The sequence below is a fragment of the Podospora pseudocomata genome, chromosome 5, assembly GCF_035222375.1.
Source record: "Podospora pseudocomata strain CBS 415.72m chromosome 5, whole genome shotgun sequence".
Classification (NCBI taxonomy): Eukaryota; Fungi; Ascomycota; class Sordariomycetes; order Sordariales; family Podosporaceae; genus Podospora; species Podospora pseudocomata.
The window spans coordinates 806,316-832,916 of NC_085889.1; the positions used below are offsets into that span (position 1 = coordinate 806,316).

Below are 26,601 nucleotides of genomic sequence, written 5' to 3' on the forward strand. Positions count from 1 at the left end.
ACACCAAACATTTCAAAAATGTCTGCAGAAAAGATAGTAAAAACACCAAAAAGAAAAGATGAGTGCGGTTTATGTGGATCGAACACATGACCTTCAGATTGACTTCCTGAAGTTGACTTCAGTCTGACGCTCTCCCAACTGAGCTAAACCCGCTTGTGTCGTTGTGCTACAGCGGAAGAATTGTGGCTAATATCAATGGGCTGTGGAGCTGGGCTAACCCCTGAATAGGGGCTTGGCAGGAAGATGTTTTTTTTTGAGGGTTTATGCTTTTTGTGAGTAAGAAGTGTTTTTTTTTTTTGTTTTAGATCTGAAGTCGGATTCTTTTGGCATCAAAGATGAGGATGGAATATAAGCGCAGTTTGGATACTTCTTTTCATTCACCCCTATTCAACCTTTATAAGCTGACTGCATCAATCCAGCATTTCATGGCAGTTCCAAAAAAAGTTTCCTAGAATTCTCACACCCTCTCAATCGCAGGGGGCTCCTGCCCCTTAGGAGGCTTGGGCCACCGATCCAACACCACACCCCCCTTCTCCGCCGCCTTCCCCTTCCCTTTCACCTTCCCTTTACCCTTTCCACCCCTCACAACCTCAAACCTCAACCTCGCCTTCGTCGGCTCATCCAACAAAACCTCATACTTCCCCGGATAAACAACCGTATTCCCCTCCTCATCATGCCTCGCCAAATTCCCCAAATTCCATTTCAGCCCCCCCTCCCTCTTCTCCCCACCCTTTACCCCCCTCAACCTCGTAAACGCCCCCAAAGTCTTGATCGGCCACGGCCCCGGCCCAACCCCCGGCGCTGATACAAACGCCAAAGCGACATAATCCGACGTCCGATTCCCCCTGTTCTCCACCACGACCGGCAAGTCCGGCAGCGGGCAGGTGTCAAGATACTTGTCATCACACCCCTCCAGAACCTCATCAACATCAATAACCGCCGGAAACTTCTTGCCAAACTTGGGCGAGAAGGTCGTGTAGTGCAGCCCGAAACCAAAGGCCTGCACAGGGGTCTTGTACCACCTGTACGTCCTCCCAAGCTGGTTATTACCCGCTGATGGCCGAAGCGCCATGTCCGTCATGGGGACCAGGTCGGTGAAGTTGCTCGGATACTGCGTCACTGGCAGCCTTCCCGCAGGAGACTTTAGCCCCGTGACCAACTCCATCACTGCCGTCCCGCCGTCTTGGCCTGGCCAGTTGGCCCAGAGGATGGCGTTGATTTTGGGGTTGGATAGCAAAGGTGTGTTGTCTAGTTGGTCGCCCATTTGGAGGACGATCAGAGGTTTGCTGAGGGTGGTCAAGAGGTTGATGAGAGATAGTTGAGCCCCTGGCCAGTCGAGGTCATACCGATCTTTTGTCTCACCCGCCGCGGAGGTGTCGATCCCCCCGAAATAGAGGATGTAATCCGCGTCTTTTGCCGCGGCCATCGCGTTGTCAGTCCAGGATTGGTTGGAGGCGAGGTCAGAGTGGAGGATGGGACCAGAGGCGGTGGAAAAGGGGATGCCAAGCTGGGAGGCGGCGTAGGCTGGGGTGTGGAGGTAGGCTGCCGTGCCGGAGTACCCTCCCCGAAGCTTGTCTTTGGCGTCGGACCAGAAGCCGATCATGGCGACTTTTTTGGGGCGGCTCTTGTCGAGGAGGTCAGACAACGGGAGTGCCCCGTCGTTTTTGAGGAGGACGGTGCCATCGACTGCAGCTTGGAGGGATAGTTTCTGGGCGGAGGGTTTGTTGACGTCTGCCCAGCCGAGGGAGGAATACAAAGACTGCTTTCCGTCAAAGTAACCTGCTCTGACTATCCCTTCGTATAATCGGAGAAGCGCGCGGTCAACGGTGGATTCCTTCAGGAGGCCTTGGGACCACGCCCCCGGGATGTCGGAGGAACCCTCATACTCGCAGCTTGTATCCATGCCCGCTTCAAACGAGATCGCCGTGCCCTCCGCGTTGGTGGCCGCATATTTGTGATTCAGAGAAACATCCAAAACAGCCTCGCAATCGCTAGTAATGTAATTGTTATGCTCTGTCCAGTTCCAGTGCTCCCTCAAGATTGTCTGCAGCAGATAAGGGCTCGCACACGACGGCACGCCGTTGACCGCGTTGTAGGCACACATGATGGAGCCCACTCTCGAGTCCCGAACACACTGCTGGAACGGCATGAAGTAATACTCGGCCATATCCTGCAACGAAATTTTCGCATTGAAGTTATGCCTGGTGGCACCGTTCCAGTCCTCAAAGTCGTTGGCTGCGTAATGTTTGCAGGTTGCAACCACTCTTCGCTCTTTTTCCGGCACGGGACCCTCCAGGCCCTTGATCATGGCTGCAGCATAGCGCTTGACTAACAGGATATCCTCTCCTGGTGTTTCCGATCCCCGACCCCAGCGCGGGTCTTTGAAGGGGTTGACATTGGGTGTCCAGTAGTCGAGGCCCGAGAAGCCAGCGTTGCCAAAGGCTCGACCTTCGATGCCGATGACTTCGGCAATCTTCTCCAGCAGCTCATCGTCAAAGGTGGCCGCCATGAGCAGGGGCATGGGGAAGGAGGTGGAAGAGTTGAAGGGGCCATCGCCCTGCCAGAACTGAGTGCCAGGTGCGTAGGCCACGCCATGAAGAGCCTCGCTCCACCAGTTGTAAGCAGGAAGCCCGATCCGAGGTGCCCCCAATGACTTGCTAACGATGTTTTGAAGTTTCTCCTCCGGGGTCAGGGCGGCAACGAGGGCGGCAGCTCTTTCAGGAGGTGAAAGAGTGGTGTTGCAGACTTGATTCGTAGAAAGGAGGTCATCGACACAGTTGGGATAAAACTGGAAGGGGAGGTCAATGGCCCGGACAACAGCCGACGTGAGGCTTGCGCCCCAGAAAACGGACGACTTCATGGCTGCAACATGAACGAAGTGCCAGATTGCGTCGAGAGGGGAATGCACAGCATCATCACCTCAATATAAAGACCATGGTGACAGTCCAACATGGAATAACACCACACCGACATGAACCGACATGAAGATCGGGAAGTTGACGATCTCTGGTAACTTGAGATATTAACCACTATAATACCCGCTCCCCACTACTCTGCAGTGCCATCGTCCGGGTTCCTGTCCCGGTGCTTCGGGGACGGCTGGGTCTCAAGCGCCGGCGCTTCATTGGAGCGCGTCTATCTCGGGGTAACATAGTCGGGATGCAACCTTGACGATCTTGTTGACGAGAACGAGACACCGTTAATTTTTATCCAGGTTCCTGGGCTCATAGAAAGGAAATCTGCCTTGTTGGTGCGCGTAGCCTAGACGCCGGTGTGTGCTTATGTATGCCGATACGTGGAGATGGATAAAAAGAGGCAATCAATATTCATCCGGCGAGCTCCTGCTACTTCTTCCCACACAACCCAAGTGGAGCGCTTGCTACCTGGCTGCCCGTCATCAACGGTGGCAACAAGAAGAGGGGTTTGTAGGACCGGAAGAATGGATGGTATTGCCGGAGGTCCGCTGGATAATTCATCGACAGCTACATGTTGAAGACGAGGGTGAACAAATAAACGCCAGCACCATCTACGCAATGGAAGCTCAGGGTCCACCGAACACCGAGCTCTGTTACCCGCAGCCATGCTTCCAAGCCTTCTCTCGTGTGTTCTGAGTGTCGGGGCTCTGACAGCCTCGACGTTGGCCCAAGGGTCAGAGACAGACCCGGCACCATTCAGCACCTTCGGCCAACGGATCATCTACGACCCCCCCGAGGGCCACAGGGCTTCGTACCCACGACATATCGAACTAGAGGATGGAACTCTCCTGGTTACTAGCACAGTTCTCGGGTCCAACTTCTTCACCCCCTCTGCAGCCTTCCCCGTGTTCGAGAGCAAGGATGGCGGCGTGAACTGGGAATGGGTCTCCAACATCACTGACCAAGTCAATGGCTGGGGGATGTCTGCTCAGCCAGCATTGCTTGAACTGACGGCTCCTTTGGCTGGTTTCGAGGCTGGCACTATTCTGGCGTCAGGAAACAGCTGGAGCGCCAACGGCACCCGTATCGACTTGTATGCGTCGACAGACAAGGCTCGGTCCTGGTAGGTTTTCTGGTCCTGTGTTTGTCGTCAACGTGGGGACCAATGCTGACATCACCATTCGCAAGGTCCTTTGTGTCAAATGTCGCTGCTGGCGGCAGGCCGAACACCACAAACGGTGCTGACCCTATCTGGGAGCCCTTCCTCTTGGTCCACAACGACGAGCTGATCGTCTACTACTCGGACCAGCGCGACCCTCTTCACGGTCAAAAGCTGGCTCACCAGCGATCAACTGATCTGAAGACATGGGGTCCTGTGGTGAATGACGTTGCGTATGACGAGTATCTGGCCCGGCCCGGCATGACTGTCGTCGCCTACATCGCGCCCTTGAAACAGTGGATTCTAGTGTATGAGTTCCCGGTTGGCAACTCTTCATCTCACGGCGTCAACTATCCCGTCTACTACCGTCTTGCACCGGACCCAACCAAGTTCGACGAGGCGCCTGGGATTCCGATTGTCATTGAAGGCAAGGTCGCGCCGAACGCGTCGCCTTATGTTGTCTGGTCGCCTTACCCCGGCGGCAACGGCACCATCATCGTGAGTGACGCGGATCGGGATGAGCTATATTCGAACCAGTTTGGTGGTGATCCCGACAAGTGGGAGATGCACCCTTGCAGCCAACCCAGTGCCTACTCCAGGGCGTTGCATGTGTTCAACAAGTATCCGGAGCACCTGATGGTTCTCGGCGCGGCCATCTTCGACGGCGGGCCTGATGAGCTGAGCTTGAGTGTGTTAAGCTTGCCCGAGTTGTTGAAGAACAAGGTCAATATCGATGAGTGGCTTGCTGGCCAAAACAAGACACAGCCTGGAAACGAGTAGGAGTCAGAGCGGAGTCGGAAAATCTGTAGATGCCTATAGTCCGAGATACTGAATAGATGGGAATTGTTGAGGGAGCCCAGATTGAGCCACAGCAGCCAATCGGAGAATTTTTGGCTGTCGACACGCATTCGCGGCCTGCCACGCGTGCAAGGGTGGTGGTAACGGACGCCACAGCTCAGCCTCAATTATGACATCAGTGCCGTAGCACACCCACGTGCCGTGCAATCACGATACTGTAGATAGATGCAAACAGAAGGACATCGAGGTCGGCCTTCTGATACAAAGCCACAAGCTTCGTGTTCCCTCCGCCTGGCAACAGCGCTTGGAACCATCTCAGCATCTCAGACGTTGGAGTATAAAGTAGCAAGCACGCAAACAAACCACCCCGCTTCTTGGAACTTCCACGTTCTTGGACATTCCGGCAATTGACCCACCAGTAGGAGTTGACACAGCCGCTAATCTGCCAATCTCCCGCCCAACCCTGATTGATTTACACTGCGACCATCTTCCAAGTCTCCTCCAAGTCAGAAATACCGAATCATCATCATGAGCTCATCCGACCAGAAGCCACCGCTGGAGCCTGCAGACAAGCAGTCGTTTCCGCCCCCGCCTCCCGGCCCCCCGCCCATCCAGACCACACAGACACAGGTGCCAAAGCATCCTGACGAGACCCCTATCCCAGATTACAACCCGAGGCATCCTCAGTTTGCGCCGCCCACAGGTGGTGCCGACGACGACATCTACAACGCGACGCCGACATCCGAGCACCCGCCCCAGTTCCCGCCGTCTGGAGATGGTCACCACGATGGCGAAACCAAGAAGAAGTCCAAGTTCTCCTTCAAGGAGTACTACCAAAAGGCCTCTGAAAGCTTGACGACGCATGTTGGCCCGGCAGTCAACGCGATGGCCCGCAAGACGGGCGCTGAAGGCTTCATTGCCGAGTCTCTGGACAAGGAATGTGAAAAAGCTGCCAGGATCTTGAGGGCATTCTGCAGTAAGTACAGCTCCATGGTTGCGCCTTCATGTCAGCCGCTAACATTAATGTTCTAGAGGACGGCATCTATGTCGACGCAGCGCAGCAACCTTCTTCGACGCCAGCACCCACACCCGCACCAGCTGCGATGAACACCGAGGCCTCGGCTACCGATGGCAAACACACAGATTCTGCCAAGACAAAGAAACCCAAGGTACTTCTCACGATACCTTCCAAGGTCATTGCGAAAGCCCAGGGCCTGGCTATCTTCACGGCCTTCCGTGCGGGTTTCCAGGGAACCGTCTCGGGTGGTAGTGGCATCCTGATCGCCCGCAAGCCTGATGGCAGCTGGTCTCCACCCAGCGGCATCAAGGTTGGGGGCGTGGGAGGTGGCTTCGTTATTGGCGCAGAGATTTACGACTGTGTCGTTGTCATCAACACCAAGGAAGCTCTTGACCTCTTCACAAAGACTCGCATGAGCCTCGGGTCCGATCTTGCGGTTACTGCCGGTCCTTTTGGCGCTGGTGGTTCTCTTGACTGGGGCGTTCCGGCGAACCAGAAGGGCAAAGAGAAGGAGAAGACCTCGCCACAACACCCTCCAACGGCCACGTCTCCACCGCTCTCTGCCGATAACACCCACTTCCAAACGGCGCCGCTTTCCCCTGGTGAGTTGACTGACCCCTTGGAAGATCCCACAAAGGGACGCAAGCCCAGTGCCTTACGTGAGGCCATTGGGAAACCGGTCTACAGTTATGTCAAGTCACACGGTGTGTATGCTGGCGTTCAAATCAGCGGTACTGTGATTCTGTCCCGCGATACCGCCAATGCCAAATTCTACGGCCGGCCGGTCACTGTACAGGAGATTCTGGATGGCAAGGTAGAACCACCTGCTGCAGCCAAGACACTCTTTGAGGTGTTGAGCGGTGCCTCCGGGTGGCGTGGACACAGCGGCTCCAGCCCAGTAACGCCCAAATTTGCGCCTGGGGCTGGTGTGCCGCCTCCCGCTGCAGCGGCCACGTCTGGTGTTGCCGATGTCACTGCCGGTGTGAGGGGTCTTGATGTCGGAGGCTCCTCCAGCTCGGCAACCGCCCCGAGACCCACAACGCCGGTGGTAAATGCTAAGGCTGCCGAGGCCGCCGCAGAGGCGAAGCTTGCGTCCCCCACCAGTCCACCACCGCCGTCCTATTCGGAGTTTGCTCCGAGTGGGACCCAGCAGCAGCCAGAGGACCTCCCTCCTGCATATGTGGAGGGTCAAGGGACCAGGCCGCCCGCAGGTAACTCCAAGACCGGACTGCATTAGGTGCGGAGTTGAAGGAAGTTTGCATGTTTTTCGGAGGGATAACGTGGAGGACACGATGAGCATCGTATAGCATGTAACTGGTATTGGTGGATTAGCTTCTCAAGTTTGACGGTTATTATGATCTCGAAATACCCCCAAATATGATAGCACCCTGAAACAGAGACTGCTTATCTTCGTTCACCTGCTTGCTTCCGCCCGCCTGCGACCTTGCATGTACATTACTCCTAAGCTCCAAGTCCGAACAACCCCTCGGGTCCGGGTGTCCAATGCATTAGTGCCTTGGTACCTTATTTACCAGTGCTGCGTTACCACTGATGATTGCAGATGTCTAAACTTTCGAGGGATATGGCTCGTAAGAAAAGTTCCGGTCTGTGTCATGGTTCAGACAAGTCGTCCGGTCATTAGGAGGATCTGTTCCGTTCCTATCTTTTCGCAAAGTCATGAGAACCTACCTAGTGATGGGTCAGACGTGTTAACTTGGGGGACGAAAGCTTAGTTTTTTGTTGTTCCTGTCAACTGAAGTAGGAAGAAGCCTCCCCATGTTGGTGCGGCGGCCAATGTCCAGAACACCAACAGAAATACCTTACATCGGAGTAATTTCCGCCGGCGAACAGGGGATGGGCCGAAGAAAGCTCCGTGATCGAAGCAGTGCCACCTTGAGCGGATATCATGAAATTTTCCATTCGCGGGTCGGAGCGACCGCCGTGAGTTGTGATTGGGAAAAAAAGTTTGCTGCTTCAAGCATCTAATGGTTCTAGAGCGTTCAGTCGCGGCCCCGGACAGCCCTCCGATGTGCCAAGTAACATGCTCAAAGCTTATGTGACCCGAGGGAAACGCCAGGCTGGGATGGCACTTGGATATTTCTTGGGACGGACCGGACCATTGTTGCCTGGTACCTGCTTCTTAGGTTGAGGGGGTTCGGGCTGATAATGATTGGAAATGCTGAAGTCTGCGGACGTGTGGTCTGATGAAGCGTTCAAGGACTGTGACAACTTGTCACAATTATTTCATTCATGGGAGCACATGCTCCTTTGAGCTTTTCTCGGGCCCGGTCGTTCCAACTCCCGGGGCGTGTCACGGCTGGGTAAGGGTTTGGGGGAGGCAAGGGACGGCAAGACCCCTAAACAGACGTAGGTATATAGGTAGAACCACCCAGGACCCCTCCAAGCCGAATCCTTGTCTCTTGGTTCCAAGACTACCTTAGTCCTGCTACCTGTTGAAGGACGAGTCGATAACGGCACCCCTACCTACCTAAGACTCCACAACCTTCCCAAAACGCTCGCAAATCCCCAACCTGGACTCGAGTCTTTCCCGTGTGCCGCTCTCTCTGCCCCATACATTAGAAACTACGACCTACTCCAGATGCCCAGCTTCTGCCAACATGGCTAAATACCGCTCCGTTCTAGCACAGCATGACCAGTCTGGACTCTCTTCTTGTGCGCCCTCCAGCCAACCGACACCTGACTGAGCCTGCCCCCCTTCCGGACCACTCCCCGTACCGGTACCCAAGGTATCCGTCTGATATCTTGCGTGCCTTGAAGCCCAAAAAAGTGACAGACCCTCGCCACCCCATCGCGCAGCTAACCCAAGCGACGGAAAGGCCCGACAGCCAGGCCATCCGCGTTCACGCATCCTTCTCATGACAGGTCCCGTCGTCCTCTTCAAGCCTCGACAATATGGACAAGCCACCGCCGCGACCTCTCCTTCCAGCGCCCCCACCGTCCGAATCACGCGCCGGCTTGAAGACGCCACCCACCGGTACCCCTCTGCCACCGAGACGATCGGCCTCCATAGCCGCCTGCGAGCTTTGCCGGGAGAAGAAAGCAAAGTGCGACAGCCGACGGCCGACCTGTGGACGGTGCTTAAGCAACGGCGTCCAGTGCACCTATACCACCAAGGTCAATGAGACGCTGACCCAGGCCGATAAAAGAGAGAAGGCGCGATACAAGAAAGAGCGGGATGACCTGTTACATCTTCTGACCTCGATCCGTGACAAGCCCCAACGCGAAGCCGAAAACATCTTTGCCCGCCTTCGCGTTTTCAACGACCCATTCGAGGTGTGTCAGTCTTTGAGGGATGCCGAGCTGCTGCCTTTTGTTTCTTCTAGCCCGGCCAAGCTCCCCTCTCCGTCCGACGCGAATGAAATCATCGACATACACGTCCCAGCTCGACCGTGGACAACGCTGGTCAACGATGCTGTTGTTTCGAGGCTGATGTCGCGCTTCTTCTCGCCTAGCTCCCAGCTATTCCCGGCTATTGACAGAGATGTCTTCGTCTCCGACATGCAAGCCAAGAATCTGACAACGTCCAAGTTGTGTTCACCTCTTCTTGCCAATGCCGTCTGCGCCATGCCTTGTTTTGAGTTGACCTCGAGCACCGGTCTTGTCGAGCTCTTCCTGAGCCAAGCGAAATCCATCCTCGAGCGAGAACATGGCCGACCCTCTCTGCCTACGGTTCTCGCTTTATACCTTTTATACCTGATATCAGCCTTGCTGGGCAGGGACCGTGCCGGCTTGCACTTTCGGCGGACGAGCCTTGACATGTTGGAATACCTGGATTTGGAGTCAAGAATAAAGTATTTGCGCGACGATGTTCCAGATCAGGCTCTCGAACGACGTGTGTTGTCGAAAGCTCTATGGGGGATTTTCGTGGCGGAGAGGTAAGTTGTTATGTGCATTGCTTATGGTATGTCCCGCACAGAACGGATGGCTTGAGCATATGCTGACGTATAGTCTCTCTTTAGTCGAACCTTTTTGCTTTACAACCGACCCCCTCTAGTACGACCGCCGATGGTACCTAGACTTTTCGAATTGGACACCCCCATCCAGACATCACTTTGTGCTGACAATGCTCGCAATGCAGCGATGGCGGATGCCGACGGCGACGTCAATGGAAGATTGACGGACGCCTTGTGCAGCCTCGCCGAAATCCAATATACCATTGCCATGCATGAGGCTGAACAAAACACTGGTGTGGGTAGTGGGGAGGATATTAGGATACGGCAATCCATCCTTTTGCGGTGGAGGGTGCTGTGTGATTTGTTTTCAAATCAGCTTCAGGCAGAGACCAACTCGTCGTTGTCGAGCTGCTACGTCAGGTGATTAGAACTGGGCTCGGGTGTCTCGGCCTATACCATATATCTCTTTCCTAAATCCACCACTGTCGTCACATTGAAACGCTTGCTAACCTACTTATCACTCCAGCCTACAACAAAGCGAAGTCGCTCTCTCAGTCCTCCATCCCCTTCCCGCTGAGCTCACCCTTCCCGATGAGAGCACTGTCACAACGACGGTGAAAGATTTGTTCATACAACATGCTCGATTTATATCAGAGACAGTCGATGCCCTACTGCAGTGGTCTCACAACAGGCCACATTATCCCATCGGTTTCGCCCTGTACTATTCACTAGTCCCCCTCATCCCCTTACTCGACCCTGAAGACACCGGGTCCGACACCCATGAGCTCTTCATAAACGGTTGTGTCAGGTTGAGTGTTTGCGCTCAAATATACCCATTCTTTGGTCGCCTGCTGCAGGCAATCGGGGCACTTGCCTGGCGGCTAGGGAAGGATGTCCCGTTGAAAGCTCGCGAGTGTTTCCAGCATATCAAGGTTTCCACTCCCAGGCATGATGTCGAGGATGGGGAGGTGCACGACATTCCGCTTGCCATGGACATTCCTAGGCTGTGGGCGATGCGCCATTTGCAGACGAACAATCATGTGGGTGACGATAAGAATGGTTATTTGCCTGTAGGTCAACTCGGCAAGATGATGGAGCATTGGAGTGGTGCGAATCGTCTTGATGGTGGGTAACAGCAGTGGACGAAGTGGTGGTGGCAGCAGTTGAGTTGAATGATGTGTTGATTACCCTTACCTGGTCGAGGAACACACTCGATTGTTATGCACCCGTCGTATCCCCCAGCCACAAGCCTTGATTGACAGCTGATACACAGTATATGCCTTGTTGAACTGGTAAAGTATGGTGTGGTTCAAACAGCTCAACAGGCCAGGCAAAGGACAATCACATAGTGAAATACGACTTTGAGATGATCTCACACAACAATCCATCATATGTTGACCTGTTGCCGATTGGGGAAGAAATTACTATCAAGCAGCACGTTGCCGCAGCCTCTGAGTCTGGACTTCCCAAAGTGGACGGCGGCGAAAGATCGGTCCAGGCCCTTGGGCTTATCTTGCAGGAAAATCTTTATTGAGATCTCGCATGTCTGCTTGATCTGCAGGTTTATCACTCAACTGCGCTTACTATTCCCGACGTAGGTACTGGAAGAGGGGGTGTGTTTAGTGTCCAGTGTTTGACGGAAGGAAAACCCCAAAAATTTCAGAACCCTCATTGACCATCTCCTGACCCCTCCTCCACACCGTAAACAAAGCGATCAGCATCACAAGAATCTTAACACTTCCGCCGTATACTTTGCGACTTCTCCCAAATAGACATGGTAGCTGTTCCTTTTTTTCTTTTTTTCTTCCTTTGTTTTTTTCCTTGTCTGATGGACATATCGGCTATTTTCCAGGACCGACTTAGCATCTCCCGTTGAGTGTAGGTCCATCTTGAGGCAATGGCCGAGGGACCTTGTTGGGGCGTTATCTGTAAACGGACTCATCTTGAATCTACTTGGTGAAGACTGTAGCGTATGTAGGCATGTAATGAGTAAACATCCACCTTCAAGTCTTTTTGGATTCCCATCTAGACTCTGACGGCTATGAATATTGGTGTTTTCAGAATGTTGAAAAGATCTTTAGATGTATTGCAAGAGCACTGGTTGACATTATTCATCAAAAATCGGTAAACATTCACAGGTGGGAGGCCGGTAATCTTAGCTTGTTGAGTTAGAACCACTGACTTTTGCTCTATGTTGACACTATATACTATTCAGAGCCATCTTCGCCTTCTCGCTGCTGGTACCGCAGGCCACGCCCATCATAGCCTGGGCCATGTCTCTGAACAATTCCACCTTGATCTCCGCCATCAACTCTCGCTTGACCTCTTCTCTTATCGTTCCCAGAAGCTCCACTCGTAACTTGTCCATGAGCTCCTCCCGTAACTCTTCCATCAACGTTTCCCGCAGGCCTTTCCGCAGCTCTTCCTGCGACTCTTCGGTTTTCTCGGTCACCAAGCGCTCAGTGTCCTCCATGACTTTATCTTGTAGTTCGACGTGAACACCTGTGAACTGGTCATCGATACGGTCATTCACATGACTGATGAGATGTTCTGCCTCCTCGCTGTTGTATCTACAAGGTGATCGGGCGGCAGGCTCCAGAATCATCATCTCGAGCCGTTCGATGCGACTTTCCAGCCCAGTGTAGCCCTGAACTGCCTGGCCGGGTGTAGAGTCCTGAAACATCTTCTCGAGCCGTTCAATACGACTTTCCAGTTCGGCGTTGTTCTCCCTGAACACACGACCCTGGCCCAAGTCGAGTAAGAGCCGCTTGTCGGTTCTCGAGGAAGACAACGGTTCGCTCGTGCGCCGCCGTTTTCGATCTTATCAAGCCAATGTTAGCATGCACCAAAAAAGAAGTAAATAAAAATACATACCTGGCGGGGTAGCTAGTTGTGTTGGGTTTTGGTAGGGAGCCTTCTCAACATATGGTGGCGGTGACAACTCTTCCAATGTCTCCATGACCAGATTGTCGCAACTAGGCGTTGGCCGAGGTGCAGCGGCAGTATTGCCAAGGTTAACAACCTGACCGCCTGCACCATGATACAGCCTACCAATGGCTGCCCATCTCTCATCGGTCTGCAAGTCATTGAACAAAAAGACAGACGGCAGCAACGAGAGCTGATACCGAACCTCGGGCACCAGCTGCAGCATGTTCAGATAGACGGTGAAGTCTTGAGCAGATGCGAGGGCCTTCATGGTATCCAGCAGACCTTCGGATCGCGCCTTTGGCACCAGAGGACGGTTTTTTGGCACCACGAAGACAGGCGCCTGCGTCATGCTGAAGCGAAGGCTGATAAAGTTCTTGGAAGGATCACGCTGCATCGCCGGTATAGAGGGACCAGTGCTGTGATCGTACCCGACGGAGTGTATGTTTTCTGGGTGGACGAATATGTAAACGCTGACTTTGTTGGGCTTGCCGCCTTTGAGAAATATACAGCCGTGAAGCGCAAAGAGGGCTCGGTCGTTCGAAGCATCAACGTGCACATCCATACGGAGATCTGGAGTATGTTGCAGGTGTCGGTTCGCATCCTCCCACTCCACCACGCCAGCTCGATCCTTCAAATCTATTTTGCAATGTCTTTCATCGTCGCTCGAATCGTCCATGGCGTAAAAATCGGGACCGTCGCGATTATCAACTCTGTCGTTCAAGGTGTCATCAAGCTTGTCACCGTCAATTTCACCTACCTCCCTCGAGCTACAAGCCCCGTAAGCACGGTTAGACACGATGGTCCAGTAACAATATCACGACAGAGGACAAAAAAAAAGAGATACCGCCGCCCTTGCTAGACGACACAATTGTTGGCAGGGCTCCCACGAACGGAAGCAAGACAGCAAAGAGCGCCATGGTCAGCTGACTCCAACCGTCTTGCGGCCTATCTCGAGCCCCAGTCCTTTCAACAGGCGTTGCCTGATGATTAGGATTTGGAGAGATTTTATGGCTCTCGACTCGCAGGACGCTTGCTTTGAGCGTGCCATCCAGGAGGTACGGAACGGTCGTGGATCGATAGATGCACGACGCCGGTATTGATGGAAAATGGAGAAAAGAACCGAAATGTGTGGTTGGTGATGATGATGCCGCCGCTCTTACGCGACCACGCAGGTGTCGGTAGGTATCGCACAAACGGAGACAAGGCAGAGAGCGCCGTGGCCAGCTATCTCTCTATCCCCACGGCCTACCAAGGAGTCGATAATGATGGCTCTTGGCTTGTGCGATGCGTACGTCGAGTGCGGCGTCGGGGAGAGACGGAACGGTAATTCACGCAGGCACCAGGGCCTAGGCGAAGTCACACCGGTACCATCAAGTCACTGACCCTAAGGTAGAGAATGGCTGAGTGGATTCATCGCAGATGTCATCCATCGCGCCGATGGCGACTCGACTCGAGGTCGGAGGTTGAATGTCGATGAAGAAACGGTTGGATTTTGATGGAGTTGGTGGATGGATGGAAATGAATGGGGAGAGACGTGGAGCCTCTTTTCGACTTGGTCACGGGGGAGCCCAAGGCTTTTGAAGCCGCACGGGCCACATAAAAAGCTGACACATCATGCCAAGCATAAAACCGGCCATAACATGCCAAGCATTAGATGTAACAAGCATACAAACACATGCATACATCATGTGCATAAGTTTATAAGCACAACACGCGAGCATAAAGCGCAAGCATAAGACAACGTTGCTTTGATCTGAACCAGGATCATACAAAGTCCCAACCAACGCCATTTCTCCAACAAAGCCTTCGAAAAAAGAGAAAGAGAAAAGATAAGTTATTTGTATCAGCATCTATATCTACCAGAAACGTCTCATAACATTGAAATATCCGTCTGTCATCTTTTGCCTTCCCAATATGACCCCATCTCCTCAACATTAACTGCTTTAGACTGACCACCAAAATTACTCAAAGCAGGCAGAACAACCCCCCAGGTATCATACGAAGAAACTAGAAATCTTGGTCTCCGATCCTCAATAATACTCCAGCTCTGGATACCCTGTCACGGCATCACTTACTGCCCACGGTCGCCCAACCAAACCAACTCCAGCACCCCGTCCCGCCCAGCCATGGCGCTCCCATCCACATTCTTCCACCTCCAATCATCCGCTCTCCTCACATAAACCTGCCTCACCACCATCCCCTCCTCCAACACCTCAGCCTCCTGCAAATCCCAACTCAGCTTCCTCCCCGTCCTGTGCAGGCTCGGCCTCTGCGGTCCCATGATAAAATCCAAATTCCATCCATGGTTCTGCGGCGCCGCATGGAACGTCGCCTCGAACTGGTTCACATCAAAGTCGATTCCCTGCGGATAATACGCCACACTAAATCCATTCGCAATCACAAAATCATCCTCGGTCCGAAACCTCTGCATCATGCAGTCCTCTCCACAGACATTCGACACCTTGGTGTAATGCCACGGATAAGCCACATGCCATCCCCCTCCTCGATAATGATGCAAGCTCAACGGCTTGATCCCCGACTCATAAAACCCAGACGGATCCCCATACAAGTCCAACTGCCACAGCTCATTCAACAGCGTGAGCTTGTAGTTTGAATTCTCATAAATGCACTTTCTCAGCAAGATATCCCCCTGCGGTCCCCACCCCGAGTTCGCCTCCTTGATCTTCTGCTCCGTCTTGCAACTCTCATACCTCTCGGCCACCAAACCTGCCATGGGCACACTCAGAAACACCCCCGCGCCCCCGAACGCCTGCGACCCATGCCTCTGAATGTTATTCACATCCTCCGAAAACGTTCCAATATACATCGGAAACCCGTCATCAAACTCGTCAAACCTCTCCTTCAGCGCATTGAAGCTCGGAAAGAAGGTGTCATCATCGCACGTCACCAGCCACTTCTTCCTCGGCCTTTCCGGGTGGTTATACATGGTCGGCACCAATGCCAAATACCTCACGGCCATGATATCCTCTGCGTTAGACCGATACACATCCACATCGATCCCCGCCGTCGTCAAGATGTTATGCGTCTCCTGCAGCTGCTCATCCTCGGCATCCAACAGCATCAGAAGCAGCTTCCCACCGTTAGTATTCCCCTTCCCATCTGTCAACCAATACGTCCACTCGTTCACCGGGCTCGTCTTCGGATCGCTGAACCGTTTGTACGTGGTCGAGACACCAAACATGAATTCCGATGCATTGGCACTTCCGGGGAATGGAGACTGCGAAACGGGCGCCACAAGGGGCTCGGGGCACGACTCGGCTTGATACGGCTCGGGATTGTTGAGGTCCACTGTCATGATGGTGCCGGTCAGGAAGCTTTGGTTTAGCGCCGTCATGGACTTGCGGCGTATGGGCTGACGGGAAACCTGGATATATCGTTTCGTATACTCAATCTGGCCCCCCAGCTTGTACTTTTCCTTCCACTGCTTCAGCCGAGCAATGTCATAATTGCAGTCCATAGGGATGGATGAGTTGACCAATGCAGCCGCAATATCCCCTGTGGAGCTGGCCCGGTGTGGCTCTGTCGGTGTCGGAAGTGTATCTTGCCAGTCGGCGCCATGCTTCAACGGTCTCTGGAGATATATCGCTTGCTTGGCGGACGCTGCCGTCTGGATGATGGCGGTCTGTACTTCGGCACTGGATCTGAGAAGGAGGGTACTGATGGCGAGAATAGCAAAAGTCAGGACAAGAGCTCTCGCCATGGGGCTCCGCATGGGGAGGCAGCGGTGTGGGTTCGGCATCAGAGCCACCATGCTGCCGCTGCTGCGTCTGCTGCTGCTGCGTGTTGACGTCGTGGGCTTGTCAAAGTTAACGTCCGAGGTTGAAAATCTCAAAGCTTGACAGTCTGCAGCCGGCATGTCGTTTGTACTCGCCCTTGTCCGTGGAGACACTGTCACTAGCCCAACCGTTTGGGCGGAAGGAGCGACGCTTCACCGTGTGCCCGTGCCGTGGTGGCTCCCTGATGGTGCGGAGGAACGAAGGCAGACTCGGAACAGGAAGGAAGCTTGCAAATGTCGCCGTTCAGCCCTGGCAGAACTGACTGGGAACGCCGAAACTCTGGACTGGGAAGTCGGGGACAAAAAGCCAACGTGGCAACTCAGAAAGCAATGAGGAACCAGCAAGGGAAAGATAGCAAGAAAGGACAGCAGTAGTACAATGTATGGTCCGACGCGGGTACAACGACACCTCAGGCTCACAAGATGGAGGCACGGCAATTGGGAGGACCAAAAGTGGCGTTGCCATCAAGTCAGAGATATCGGAAGCTCAGGGGAACGCTCGGAGCCATGTCGACCGGGCGGGCATCTTTCGGGCCATTTCCCAGGCGGCATGAGGCGTCGAGCTAATTCTTATGGCGGTGACATGGAACGTCATCGAGTGGGAGTTTCCGAGGCAGGAGGGAAATGCCCGGTTTGATGCAGGTACCCGGGGTGGCACTGGCTACGGACGAGTTGGCAGCTGAAGTCTCAAGATGTTCCGACAGTGGATGGCGATCTCCATTTATACCATTCGACTCCAAGCTACCTACCTTATTTTTTGCAGCTCATCTCAATGTTCTTCTCAACCTAGATGCCATCATACATCAATAGCAACGCCCACCACCCACCCCCGAGCTCAACATCCGTTTGTCTCCACAAATCCCACAAATCCCACCTCCCACGCAGGAACCCGGCCAAGCAGCCTCACATCCCCTAAGCTCCCGAGTGTTACCTGAGCTGAGAATCACTACCTAAATACACGATTTTGCACAGCAACAACATGCAGACGAACGCGTATTCTGAGCAAACGTGGATACTTATGATCAAGGCGTTTGCTTCCTATGATGATTCCAGAAGATATCTAGACAGAGTCTCCCTTCCCGCTAATAACATCGGAGATGGAGCTCACGGCAATTGGCTTCAGGGGTAAGTACGCCACCACACGCGGTTGCAGATCTCCGATCGGTCGGAACCAGCAATTCTCGTCCCACATCAAAGCATTTGTTTCAGACGAAAAGGCACCTTGGCCCTGTCACCTCTCTTGGTACCTTTGGCACACTCGCACAACAACAAAAGTCAACACCAAATAATGGAAAACCCCTCGTGCTTTTTTCTCTCGTCTCGAAATCCTTCCAGATTCTCCACTGAGAGTCCAAAACCCGAATGATTGAACTTTTATGTAATGTGAGAGAAACAAGACAGCCAACCACCCCCCCTTTGACGGGTCAGGACTGTCTCAACCTCCCGAACGTGTTCCTCCTGTCTTCCGTCATCCCACAAACACGACCACAAAATCTTGCCGAAGTTGAACTCGGTGTACCGTGAATAAATTTTTCTTTCCGTCTTGCCGATCACGTTGTACTCTCAATCTGATAAGAAGACATCCTATCCCCTTCTAGACCATCCCATCTTTTCCGCCACCGCATCTGGAGCTCTCGACTGGAGGTCTGGAAGTTAACCGCCAAGGCACGCTAGGGAGCTTGTTGTCGTAGCTCCCGCTGTTAACCTCTCTTGGCTCGCCTCGGCGGTTGCTTTCAGGGGTACTATCTTCCGAGAGCAAAAACAACAAGAAGACATGCTTTTAACTCATGTACTGCTACCTATCTATACAGAACCCCAAGGTATCTAAATTTAGGATCAGAAACAGAAAAAAGAAAAAGGAAAAAAAGTGTACAACCCCATCTATCATCTGCAAACCATTATCCAAGTTGTGTTCGAGCATCAACTTCATTCCCCCTCACTTAAGGTTTACTCAACTGCTCCTTCCTAAAAAACGTTCCAAAAGCCACACATATCCCCCCCTGCATCAACAAACAAACCCAAAACCACCCATTCCCCAACCCATCCAGACTCAAGGCCAAATTGGGAAACACCGGCCCCGGCCCAACCGCGTTCGGCGCCGTCGCCCTCCCCACCGCCGTAGCCATACTCCCCAGCACCTGCGCCGCCACCAGCGCAAAATTGTTGTGAAACCTCGTCGTGGTCTGCAAAAGCATCATGCCCACCCCCGTGCCTTGCAACGCATCCAAGACCCCGAGCCAAAGCCATAACGATCTCGACAGCAGAGCCCCGCCCACGTCTGATGCCCAGGGGAGGGAGGTGCCAACCCCGGAGACACCCCAAAAGATTTGCGCCCAACGTGGTGCGCCGAGGCCGATGGCGAGCACGGGGAAGAGCCAGCTGTGCTCGCGCGACAGGTGGGCGAGTTGCCAGAAGAGCGCGATCCAGATTAGGCCAAAGAAGAGGATGATGAGCAGCAGGATCTGCCAGGGTTGGGCGTGGGCCGTCGTCCAGAGGAAGCGCCAGCTGCGGCCGTAGTTGGAGGAGAGCCAGTAGTTTTGGATTATGACGGAAACGAGGAAGCACTGGGCGAGATGTCAATATGTGTGAAAGGTAGGGTGAGTGATGATAAACTTACGATAATTAGCTTGCGTCGGAAAACAGACTTGAAAAATGATGGGATGGACCCCGGAGTTTGTCGGTAGTAATCAGGCAAGCCGAGGTGGGTGACAACCGCTAATGCCATCATCAGCACCGCAACAGGGAGACAGACGGCCGACACAATCGTGTTGGATGCCCGCGCCATGGGGATACCGTTGCTGTCGTAAGAACTGAGAAGAGATCCCCAGTACCAGAGACCGCTGATGTAAATCTGCTGTACACCCTGCACAGCGCAGGCACGGATGACCCATGTCCTCACTGGCGCACCGCCCTCGTCGCCAAAGTTGAGAGCAAAGAACATTGATCCGCTGGAAGATGCTGCTGCATACAGCCCAGAGGCTGTGTTCTGGACCCAGCCTCGCGCATAGAATGACTGCGCAAACGGCGCGCAGCCAGCAAAGAGAAAGGCAAGACCGTAGATGGCAAAAGGTGTAGACAAGACCCAGACAGATTTGAGATTGCGGGAACCGACCCACCAGCAAATGGACGTTGCGGCGTAAATCGAGGCAATAGTGTAAAGCGTTCCCGCTGTCTGACCCTGTTCGCCATTGAGCAGGGAAATCTGGTACGAGTTGGCAGCTAGGATTTGTCCAAGCGCCAAAATGAGAGTGTAAATAGGCCAGTCAAACACCTTTCGAAGCATGAACTTCTGCATAGCAGTTGCATGCGCCACGGGAGGCACATCTTCCGTCTCAAAAGTGGAAACATACTGCCCATGAGTGGCATGCAATTCGTCTCCATCCTCGGCTGAGTAGACCGAAGACGCAATACTGGGTGTGTAGGGGCTTGCTGGGCGGGATGGAACATCCAAAAAGCGAGGGTGAACACGACCTGGCGAAGGTGGTTCCACAAGAGTGACCTTGGATGTGTTTCGAGACGAAGATAATCCGAATTTGATGCTCTTGTAGTCTTGGAACCATTGCTTTTCAGACCGGACCAGATATTGCTCAATGCAGAGATCGGTCTCTGAAGATTTGGCATCAAGATTCGCCAACATCTTCTGGAACTCGACAGTGTATTCGCCATCAGTGTCCGTGAAGAACGGGTCAACCTTTTGCAGTGCAAAATCCTTGCGCCCTTTGGTGACAGAACGAATAGAGACATCTGAGTACCTCTTGGTATTTGGAGATGGCAGAGGAGGCATAAGTGGCCATCCTGCTGCATCAGACATCGGACTTCTTCCACCTGATGGCAGACCGTTGTAGCCAGGCGTAAGAAACGAGGTAGGAGTGATGGGTCGGCCAGACTGTAGTTCTGTCGGTGTGGGTGAAGCAGAACGTGAGAGATTTGTCTTGGAGAGTCCAACAAGTCGGAGGTGGTCTGGCTTGTCCCTGTGCTTCTGAGACTTTTGGATTGATGTGCTGTGAAGCTCGCTGATCTCTTCTACCCATCGCGCGACTGGGAAGCGCTGTTTGGCTGAGACAGCTCTCATCTTCGCACGAGTCTCGGTATCTGAGGCGAGGGCGCCCTCGATGGCATCTTTGAACTGACTGATGAGATGCTTGGCCGATGTTGATTCGACAGTGTAATACCACCCGGGCATGTTCCCGAGGCCACCTGAAACTTGTTAGCCTTGACTGTAAGACTCGATCAGGGATAACGCTTACCAACTCGAGCTCCCACCCCCAACGCTCCTTTCCTCCCAAATTCCACTGCCACCAAGCCAAACGGCTCGTCGCGAGATGGAATAAGCGCAAACTCAGCACCACTGAAGATATATGGAGGCAGCTGCGTAAACTCTGGCTTGGAGAAAACCCGATCAGGATACTGCTCCATAAGTCTTGCCAATTTGATAGCAGCCAATTTGCCATAGAGGTCGATAACTGGCCCGATAGCAATCAACTGCACCTTTGGATTGTGCTCCAACACAGACGGGAACACGTCTGCAATAATATCCACCCCCTTCTGCATAGACCATCGACCAACAAAGACAAACAATTCAGCATCTGCATCTTGCTTCAGGCCAGCCCATTCCTGGGCCTGCCGACGGAGCCCAGCACGCTTAGCTTCAAACTCGCCATCAACGTGAACCTTCTCAGCCTGGGAAGCTGCCTCAAGCTCCGGCGACCACTCAGCTGTGTCCGAAGGATCTGGATTTGGAAGGCTTCCAATCTTTGAGAGGCCCCAGAAAATTGGATATCGTGCAAAACTTCTCTTGCCATACTTCTTGGAGACTCCCACCGCTCCGAAGCCGTGTTGGAACTCCCGCAGATAACTAGCTCCCGCATGCAGTAAGTTGAAGACCTCGCCAAATTGCACAAATCGTTCCACAACCTTCTGGTCCAAGTTGAAAACCTTGCAAACCTCCTCCTTTTCTTCTTTCGTTCCAAGGCTCCACATTCCCTGAAATTCGGCGTTGTGAAGAGAAAGGCAGCATGGAATAACACGAGGGAGTAGGTACAATGGGGCAAGGGCGCCGTGGAAGTCGTTGATGTGGTAAATGTCTGGGTTGAAGCGCTTCAAGGCCTCGGCAATACACTGGTTCCAAGCCGAGTAGTAAATGGCGCTGTCAAGATCATCCATTCTTTCCGGGTACGGATTGGCGGGTGTTTGAAGGCGGAAAACTGGTGCATCGAGCAGAACGTAGGTGATATTCCGGAGCGTGTGGTATTGAACATCGACATTGTACTGAGAGCCGAGAATCGTGATCTCCATAGGCTCGGCACGTTGATCAACTGGGTACCCATTAGGATATGCGTTCTCAAGACCCCCAACACACGGGACGACCCAGATGATATCTAGATGGCCAAGAGCTTTGCCCATCAGTTGTGCCATCACACCAAGACCACCGATCTTGATCTTGATCTTCCAGTCTTCGATGTCGTACTCCATTGTGGCAATGAGGGCCTTCTTGCGAGGAGCCCCAATGTCCATATGAAGGCCTTGGCCATTCAACCCTCTGCCGGTTGTGTGTGATGTCCCGGGCCGTGTTGGATCACCGACAGAGGATGCATCAGACGAGGGTCGACTCGGTCGAGGCAATGGCTTTTCCTTCATTTCGAAAACTTGCCGGAGCTTCTCAGACAGTTTACCATGCTTCGTGACAGCGCCCGAAACATTGTGCTTGACTTTGTAAAACGACCCGGTGAATGTGAAGACGACGAGCCATCCCGTAAGCAACGGCAACACCCACATGAGCGAGAAGATTGTAATCTGCCGTACCCTGCTGCCTGCTGGAAACTTGCTGTATCTCATGGTGGCATCGTCCACTTCAAACCGCCATCCCACAAAAGGGGAAGGGGGAGACTCGGTGATGTTGACAACATTTTGCCTCAAGGACCCAGGGGGCAGTCTGTCAAGCACATAGTCGAAGTTGACATCACCGAAAATCCACGTCTGGTCCGGAAGACCATCCGGGTTCAAGCCCCAAACGTTAAATTGCAGAGCGGTTGGCCACTCAGCCATGATATCCACAGACCAAACACCACTGTCGGCCTTCTGGAGCATCTTGTTTGGAATGCCTGCGTCGAACCCGAACGCATTGAAGTGACCGTTAATGAAGAGGTGGGGGAAACGCCGGGGTAGGCTGGATGCATCCAGGTCACCTTCTTGCTGGTGATGGCTACTTCCAGCAAGCTTGCTGTAGTACTGACAGACGACATGCTCGCCAGTCCAATCCTGCAGGTTTGTTCCTGTCCAATTCTTGGCTGGTAGCCTGTAGTCTTCTCCCGTGTAATCGAGCCATGGGGTCCAGTTCGAGCTCCATGTTTGAGAACATCGGAACTTGGTGGCGCCTGCTGCTCTGTGGCGAACAAAGATGCCCTCTCCTTTAGCGTAGACAAGCTCCCTGGAGTAGTTGGCATGTCTGGGGAAGACCATGGGATTGCTCTGGGGCCCAACTCGCAGCAGGAAGTGATCCGTTGATCCCGTACTACCCGTGCCCGCTTTGTCGGTGGCATTCCGTACTGTAATGCGGTGAATGCCATCGGGAATGGAGTTGATTGTGGCGGCGAATTCCCACACCGATGCGACCTGACCAACGTATTTTGTGGAATTTTCAACGACATTCAGCTTCTTGCATCTCAGGGACCCCCTATTGAGCGACGCAACAGCTCCGCCGGCCGTGTTGGATGTAATCTCGATGGAGTTGAACACACTCTCACAATCCATCTCCTGTGAAAAATGTATCTGTATCTCCACAGATGTTTTGCCGTCCTTGGCAGACTCCAAGCGATAGTCATGACCTGGGAGGAACTTGGTGATGACAGGAGCTGGGCCGACCCAGCTTTCGACGGGAACAAAGGCCTTGAACCCCCAAGCGGGGAAGCTGAGCTCACTCAAGCAGCCGTGAAATAACTCATCTTCATTGTCATCAATTCGCTTGGTCGAAGGTTCAAGTGTGTACTCCTCATAGGGATATAGGAGGTTCCTGACCGTGGCACCTGCTCCGAAGGCTGATAGCAAAGCTGTCTGAGGATCAGAGCAGTTGAACTTGTAGCTGATGGTCCTGTTCTCGTTTCCTAGCATTAGCCACACCGGGTCCTCGCCATGAGGTACTGACGAAAAGTTTTGCAGTTGTTGATGGGGCATTCTGATGTAGCTCCATAGACCCAGCTCTGTGCCAGTTCCGTTTGATCCGGGAAGGTAGATCCAGTTGGTATGATTCGATAATTGGTACATCTCAAAGCCATCGTTAAGTGCCGGGTAGACTGTTCTTAGTTCCAGAAATCTCTTGACGACTGCTCGGATTGGGTGTGAAGGATCACGATGATCGAGGCTGACGTTGGGATCGTCGCAGCCGTAGAGGGCAGCGTCGAGGGGAAAATTGAAGTACTTTTCAGATCCGACTTTGTAGCAACCGTGAAGCTCCCATGCATTCGTTGAAGTCATGGGCTGACGACCGTAAAGATAATTACCGGCGATGTTTTCGAGCACATAAAAGGCCTGCTCCTCGCCCCAGTTGACAATGGGGATGCCAGGCATCAAGAGAGACATGATGAAGGCGCCAACCAGGTACTTTTGCGTTCCATTTTGAATTGATGGCCAGCGGAAGACATCTTGGTTGGACACGCCAAACATGTGACGGGGGTCGAACTTGCCAGTGTTGGCGTTGATAAAATCCGTCGTCATGAGCATATCTTGCCACCCCTCTGCCCAACTGATCCGAGTATCCATTTCAGCGCCGTATTCGCCATCGATGCCGAGAAATCGTGTGAGAGCACGATAAGCAGAATAATGAAAACAAGCAGAGTCCAGCGCTTGTACGGGACGAATGTACGAAGACGGGCTTGTTTCGTTCGTTGCGTTGTAGCTCTCGGCGGGTGTCGCAGCGAACATGGGAGGCTCTTTACCTCGACCATAATACAGAGCGCCTAGCGCATTCCCACCAACGATTTCGCCCGGAATAAAAAAGTTGTCTTTGCCATATTTCTTGGCGCATCCCCTGATGTACTCGGACCAATCTGCTTGAGCGTCGAGTGTGATGGTCAGGCCCTTGTCGATACGAAAGCCATCGATGTCGAGACTTGCGATAGTCATGCAAGAAAACAGCTTGATCTTATCGAGAACACTTGGCCGCCACTCTCGGAGACGATCCTGGACGAAGCCAAACTTGGATAACTGTTTCTGCCATTCTGGGTACTTGCCAAAAGACTCGACATCACCATACTGTGTGGTGTTAGCGAAAGTTATACGACACAAGGGAGATTACATCCCATACCTGGTCAAAGTCACTGGTTCGACACTTGGTCATCTTAGACATCACATCGTCTCCAACAGGCTTTCCATGCTCATCCCAAAACCGTGGATATTCGCAATCAACTAGGGCCTCTCCCAGCGGAAAATCCCAGTATCTTCGGGGTGACTTCCATACGGCGTTGTGTTCGGTGAAGCTGAAAGGTGTGGTCGTGTTGAGGTATCCTTCGAAGCCAAGAAGATCACCCATCGTCGAGATGGTATTTTCGAAGACGACATACATGCCACGTCGGTGAATCTCGTCGATGGCCTTTCTCCAGACCGCAATTGTTCCAAAGTGTTGGTCGAGGAGAGTCAGGTCCAATGGACTGAATGAATCGGCCGACCATGGCTGGTTGATGAAGGGACTGCCACAAATGTAGATTGCCTTTGTCAAGTCAGTGACCTTGCTCCAGGCTCATCATGAGAGAAGCAACTCACCTTGATACCCATGCCCTGAAGATAATCAAGCGTGTCCATGAGACCGCTTACATCGCCGCCGGCCCGCAGCTGGGTTGAAAGAATGTCGACCTCGAAAGCAGTTCCATTGGCATTGTCGTTTGATGGGTCGCCGTTCACAAATCTGTCAAGAAAAAGAGAGTAGAATGGCATTCGCCAGTTCTCTGGAGATGATTGGAACTCATGGTCAGGCCACTCTCCCCAATAGTCGAGGGGTGTCCTGGCCGACTTGTTCTGGTTGAGGTTGTATTCCTCATATTCTGGGATATATGGAAGTGAAAGACTGGACGCTGCAAAAAGAAGCATAAGAAAGAATGACTGTACCGACGCACCCATCATGGCGGAAAGCGAATGATAGCCACCACGAAGAAGTGTGCGAGGTGAATGGAAGGGATGTGGGTGGTACACCACATGCAACGAGTGTGAGGGTGCAAAAGACAAAAGCAAGACAAGAAGAGATCACCCAGGAAGGATGTTCCCGTGGGAGAACTGGGACACCAGTCTTCCATATCGCGTTCTCCGGACGCCCGGGTGCCTCCTGGGCTCAACTTGCCTGAGGCCACCCCCTTACCGCCTCGTAGAGGCAAGAAGCATGATGACGGGGGTAGAATATCGCCGCTCATCCCTGATCACAGCGCGTGGGATGCATCCTTCTTCCGATGTTTCTCAGCATCATACAGCTCACCCCCCTGTGCAGAGATGCTCAGCTTGAGAGCTTCACATCCCTATTCCGTTTAGTCACACAAAGTGATGGGAGTCAAGGGTCAAGGTGGTCCACCGTGGCGGTTTCAATGGGTCAAGGCAGTGTCCCTGGGTGTGGCCTGTGGTTCTGGCGGGCGGGCCGGGAGCAGGCTAGCAATGTCGGTAACACTGATCCTCCTGCTCGGGTTGACGATACACAGAGAAAAGCTTCCTTTCTTTTATTTTCTGAAGGATTTGGGGGAGATGGAGGCTAATTCTCTATGTCATAGTCAGCGGCCGGCTCTTGTGAGATGAAGCAGGAGGTTTGGAAGAGGTGATGTCTGTGGTCGTGGAGTCACACCAAGCTAACATGAGTTCTGACGACGAAGGCATCATGCAAGAAAACTTATTAATGAACAGGTACCTGCGTACCAGCATCTGATGGGCGAGTACGGAGCGGCAAGGTCGAGAAGGGGACGGGCAGACGTGCCGTCGCTGATGAAGTGATTGGATTGATACCTTCCGTACCTGCATCCGAAGAAACCTGACAAACGGATATCGCCCCTGCATCACCCATCCCTCAGGCTCACAATCTGAGACCATGTGTCGGCACTTGCCAC

At 53.2% G+C, this 26,601-nt stretch overlaps 7 protein-coding genes and 1 non-coding gene across 8 annotated transcripts; 4 read left to right on the forward strand and 4 right to left on the reverse strand.

Moving 5' to 3' along the window:
* Positions 1 to 63: 63 nt before the first annotated feature.
* QC762_0075820 lies at positions 64 to 153 on the forward strand. Its single transcript has one exon. It is a non-coding gene; the product is annotated as a tRNA-Phe (tRNA).
* Positions 154 to 457: 304 nt separating this feature from the next.
* QC762_500960 (uncharacterized protein) lies at positions 458 to 2,860 on the reverse strand (the record flags this gene model as incomplete). The annotated part of the gene is made up of 1 exon (XM_062890526.1): positions 458 to 2,860. One exon carries the CDS (start codon positions 2,858 to 2,860, stop codon positions 458 to 460), a length of 2,403 nt encoding a protein of 800 aa, XP_062741672.1.
* Positions 2,861 to 3,473: 613 nt separating this feature from the next.
* QC762_500950 (uncharacterized protein) lies at positions 3,474 to 4,854 on the forward strand (the record flags this gene model as incomplete). Its single annotated transcript, XM_062890525.1, has 2 exons — positions 3,474 to 4,038; positions 4,104 to 4,854. Exons 1-2 carry the CDS (start codon positions 3,581 to 3,583, stop codon positions 4,852 to 4,854), a joined length of 1,209 nt encoding a protein of 402 aa, XP_062741673.1. The 5' UTR covers positions 3,474 to 3,580.
* A 546-nt stretch (positions 4,855 to 5,400) lies between these two features.
* Positions 5,401 to 7,380, forward strand: QC762_500940 (uncharacterized protein; the record flags this gene model as incomplete). The annotated part of the gene is made up of 2 exons (XM_062890524.1): positions 5,401 to 5,848; positions 5,905 to 7,380. 2 exons carry the CDS (start codon positions 5,401 to 5,403, stop codon positions 7,125 to 7,127), a joined length of 1,671 nt encoding a protein of 556 aa, XP_062741674.1. The 3' UTR covers positions 7,128 to 7,380.
* Positions 7,381 to 8,281: 901 nt separating this feature from the next.
* Positions 8,282 to 10,228, forward strand: QC762_500930 (uncharacterized protein; the record flags this gene model as incomplete). The annotated part of the gene is made up of 2 exons (XM_062890523.1): positions 8,282 to 9,786; positions 9,928 to 10,228. Exons 1-2 carry the CDS (start codon positions 8,804 to 8,806, stop codon positions 10,226 to 10,228), a joined length of 1,284 nt encoding a protein of 427 aa, XP_062741675.1. The 5' UTR covers positions 8,282 to 8,803.
* A 1,627-nt stretch (positions 10,229 to 11,855) lies between these two features.
* On the reverse strand, positions 11,856 to 14,270 carry QC762_500925 (uncharacterized protein). Its single transcript, XM_062890522.1, has 3 exons — positions 14,116 to 14,270; positions 12,679 to 13,977; positions 11,856 to 12,624 (listed from the first exon to the last, which is right to left on the reverse strand). The coding sequence occupies exons 2-3, from the start codon at positions 13,406 to 13,408 to the stop codon at positions 12,005 to 12,007; spliced, it is 1,350 nt and encodes a 449-aa protein (XP_062741676.1). The 5' UTR covers positions 13,409 to 13,977; positions 14,116 to 14,270; the 3' UTR covers positions 11,856 to 12,004.
* A 533-nt stretch (positions 14,271 to 14,803) lies between these two features.
* Positions 14,804 to 16,609, reverse strand: QC762_500920 (uncharacterized protein; the record flags this gene model as incomplete). The annotated part of the gene is made up of 1 exon (XM_062890521.1): positions 14,804 to 16,609. The coding sequence occupies one exon, from the start codon at positions 16,607 to 16,609 to the stop codon at positions 14,804 to 14,806; it is 1,806 nt and encodes a 601-aa protein (XP_062741677.1).
* A 1,476-nt stretch (positions 16,610 to 18,085) lies between these two features.
* ags1 (Cell wall alpha-1,3-glucan synthase ags1) lies at positions 18,086 to 26,409 on the reverse strand. The gene is made up of 6 exons (XM_062890520.1): positions 26,352 to 26,409; positions 25,283 to 26,260; positions 24,828 to 25,229; positions 20,776 to 24,775; positions 19,146 to 20,725; positions 18,086 to 19,092 (listed from the first exon to the last, which is right to left on the reverse strand). Exons 2-6 carry the CDS (start codon positions 25,637 to 25,639, stop codon positions 18,469 to 18,471), a joined length of 6,963 nt encoding a protein of 2,320 aa, XP_062741678.1. The 5' UTR covers positions 25,640 to 26,260; positions 26,352 to 26,409; the 3' UTR covers positions 18,086 to 18,468.
* Between the last annotated feature and the right edge of the window lie 192 nt (positions 26,410 to 26,601).

Bases quoted from the DNA above. Each gene is read 5' to 3' on its own strand.
- ags1 (XM_062890520.1), bottom strand. From the start codon at position 25,639: ATGATGGGTGCGTCGGTACAGTCATTCTTTCTTATGCTTCTTTTTGCA. The intron at 25,230-25,282 runs GTGAGTTGCTTC...GACTTGACAAAG, and splicing joins TTCAGGGCATGGGTATCAAG to GCAATCTACATTTGTGGCAG. The intron at 24,776-24,827 runs GTATGGGATGTA...AACACCACACAG, and splicing joins GAACCAGTGACTTTGACCAG to TATGGTGATGTCGAGTCTTT.
- QC762_500925 (XM_062890522.1), bottom strand. From the start codon at position 13,408: ATGGACGATTCGAGCGACGATGAAAGACATTGCAAAATAGATTTGAAG. The intron at 12,625-12,678 runs GTATGTATTTTT...TGGCTTGATAAG, and splicing joins ACAACTAGCTACCCCGCCAG to ATCGAAAACGGCGGCGCACG.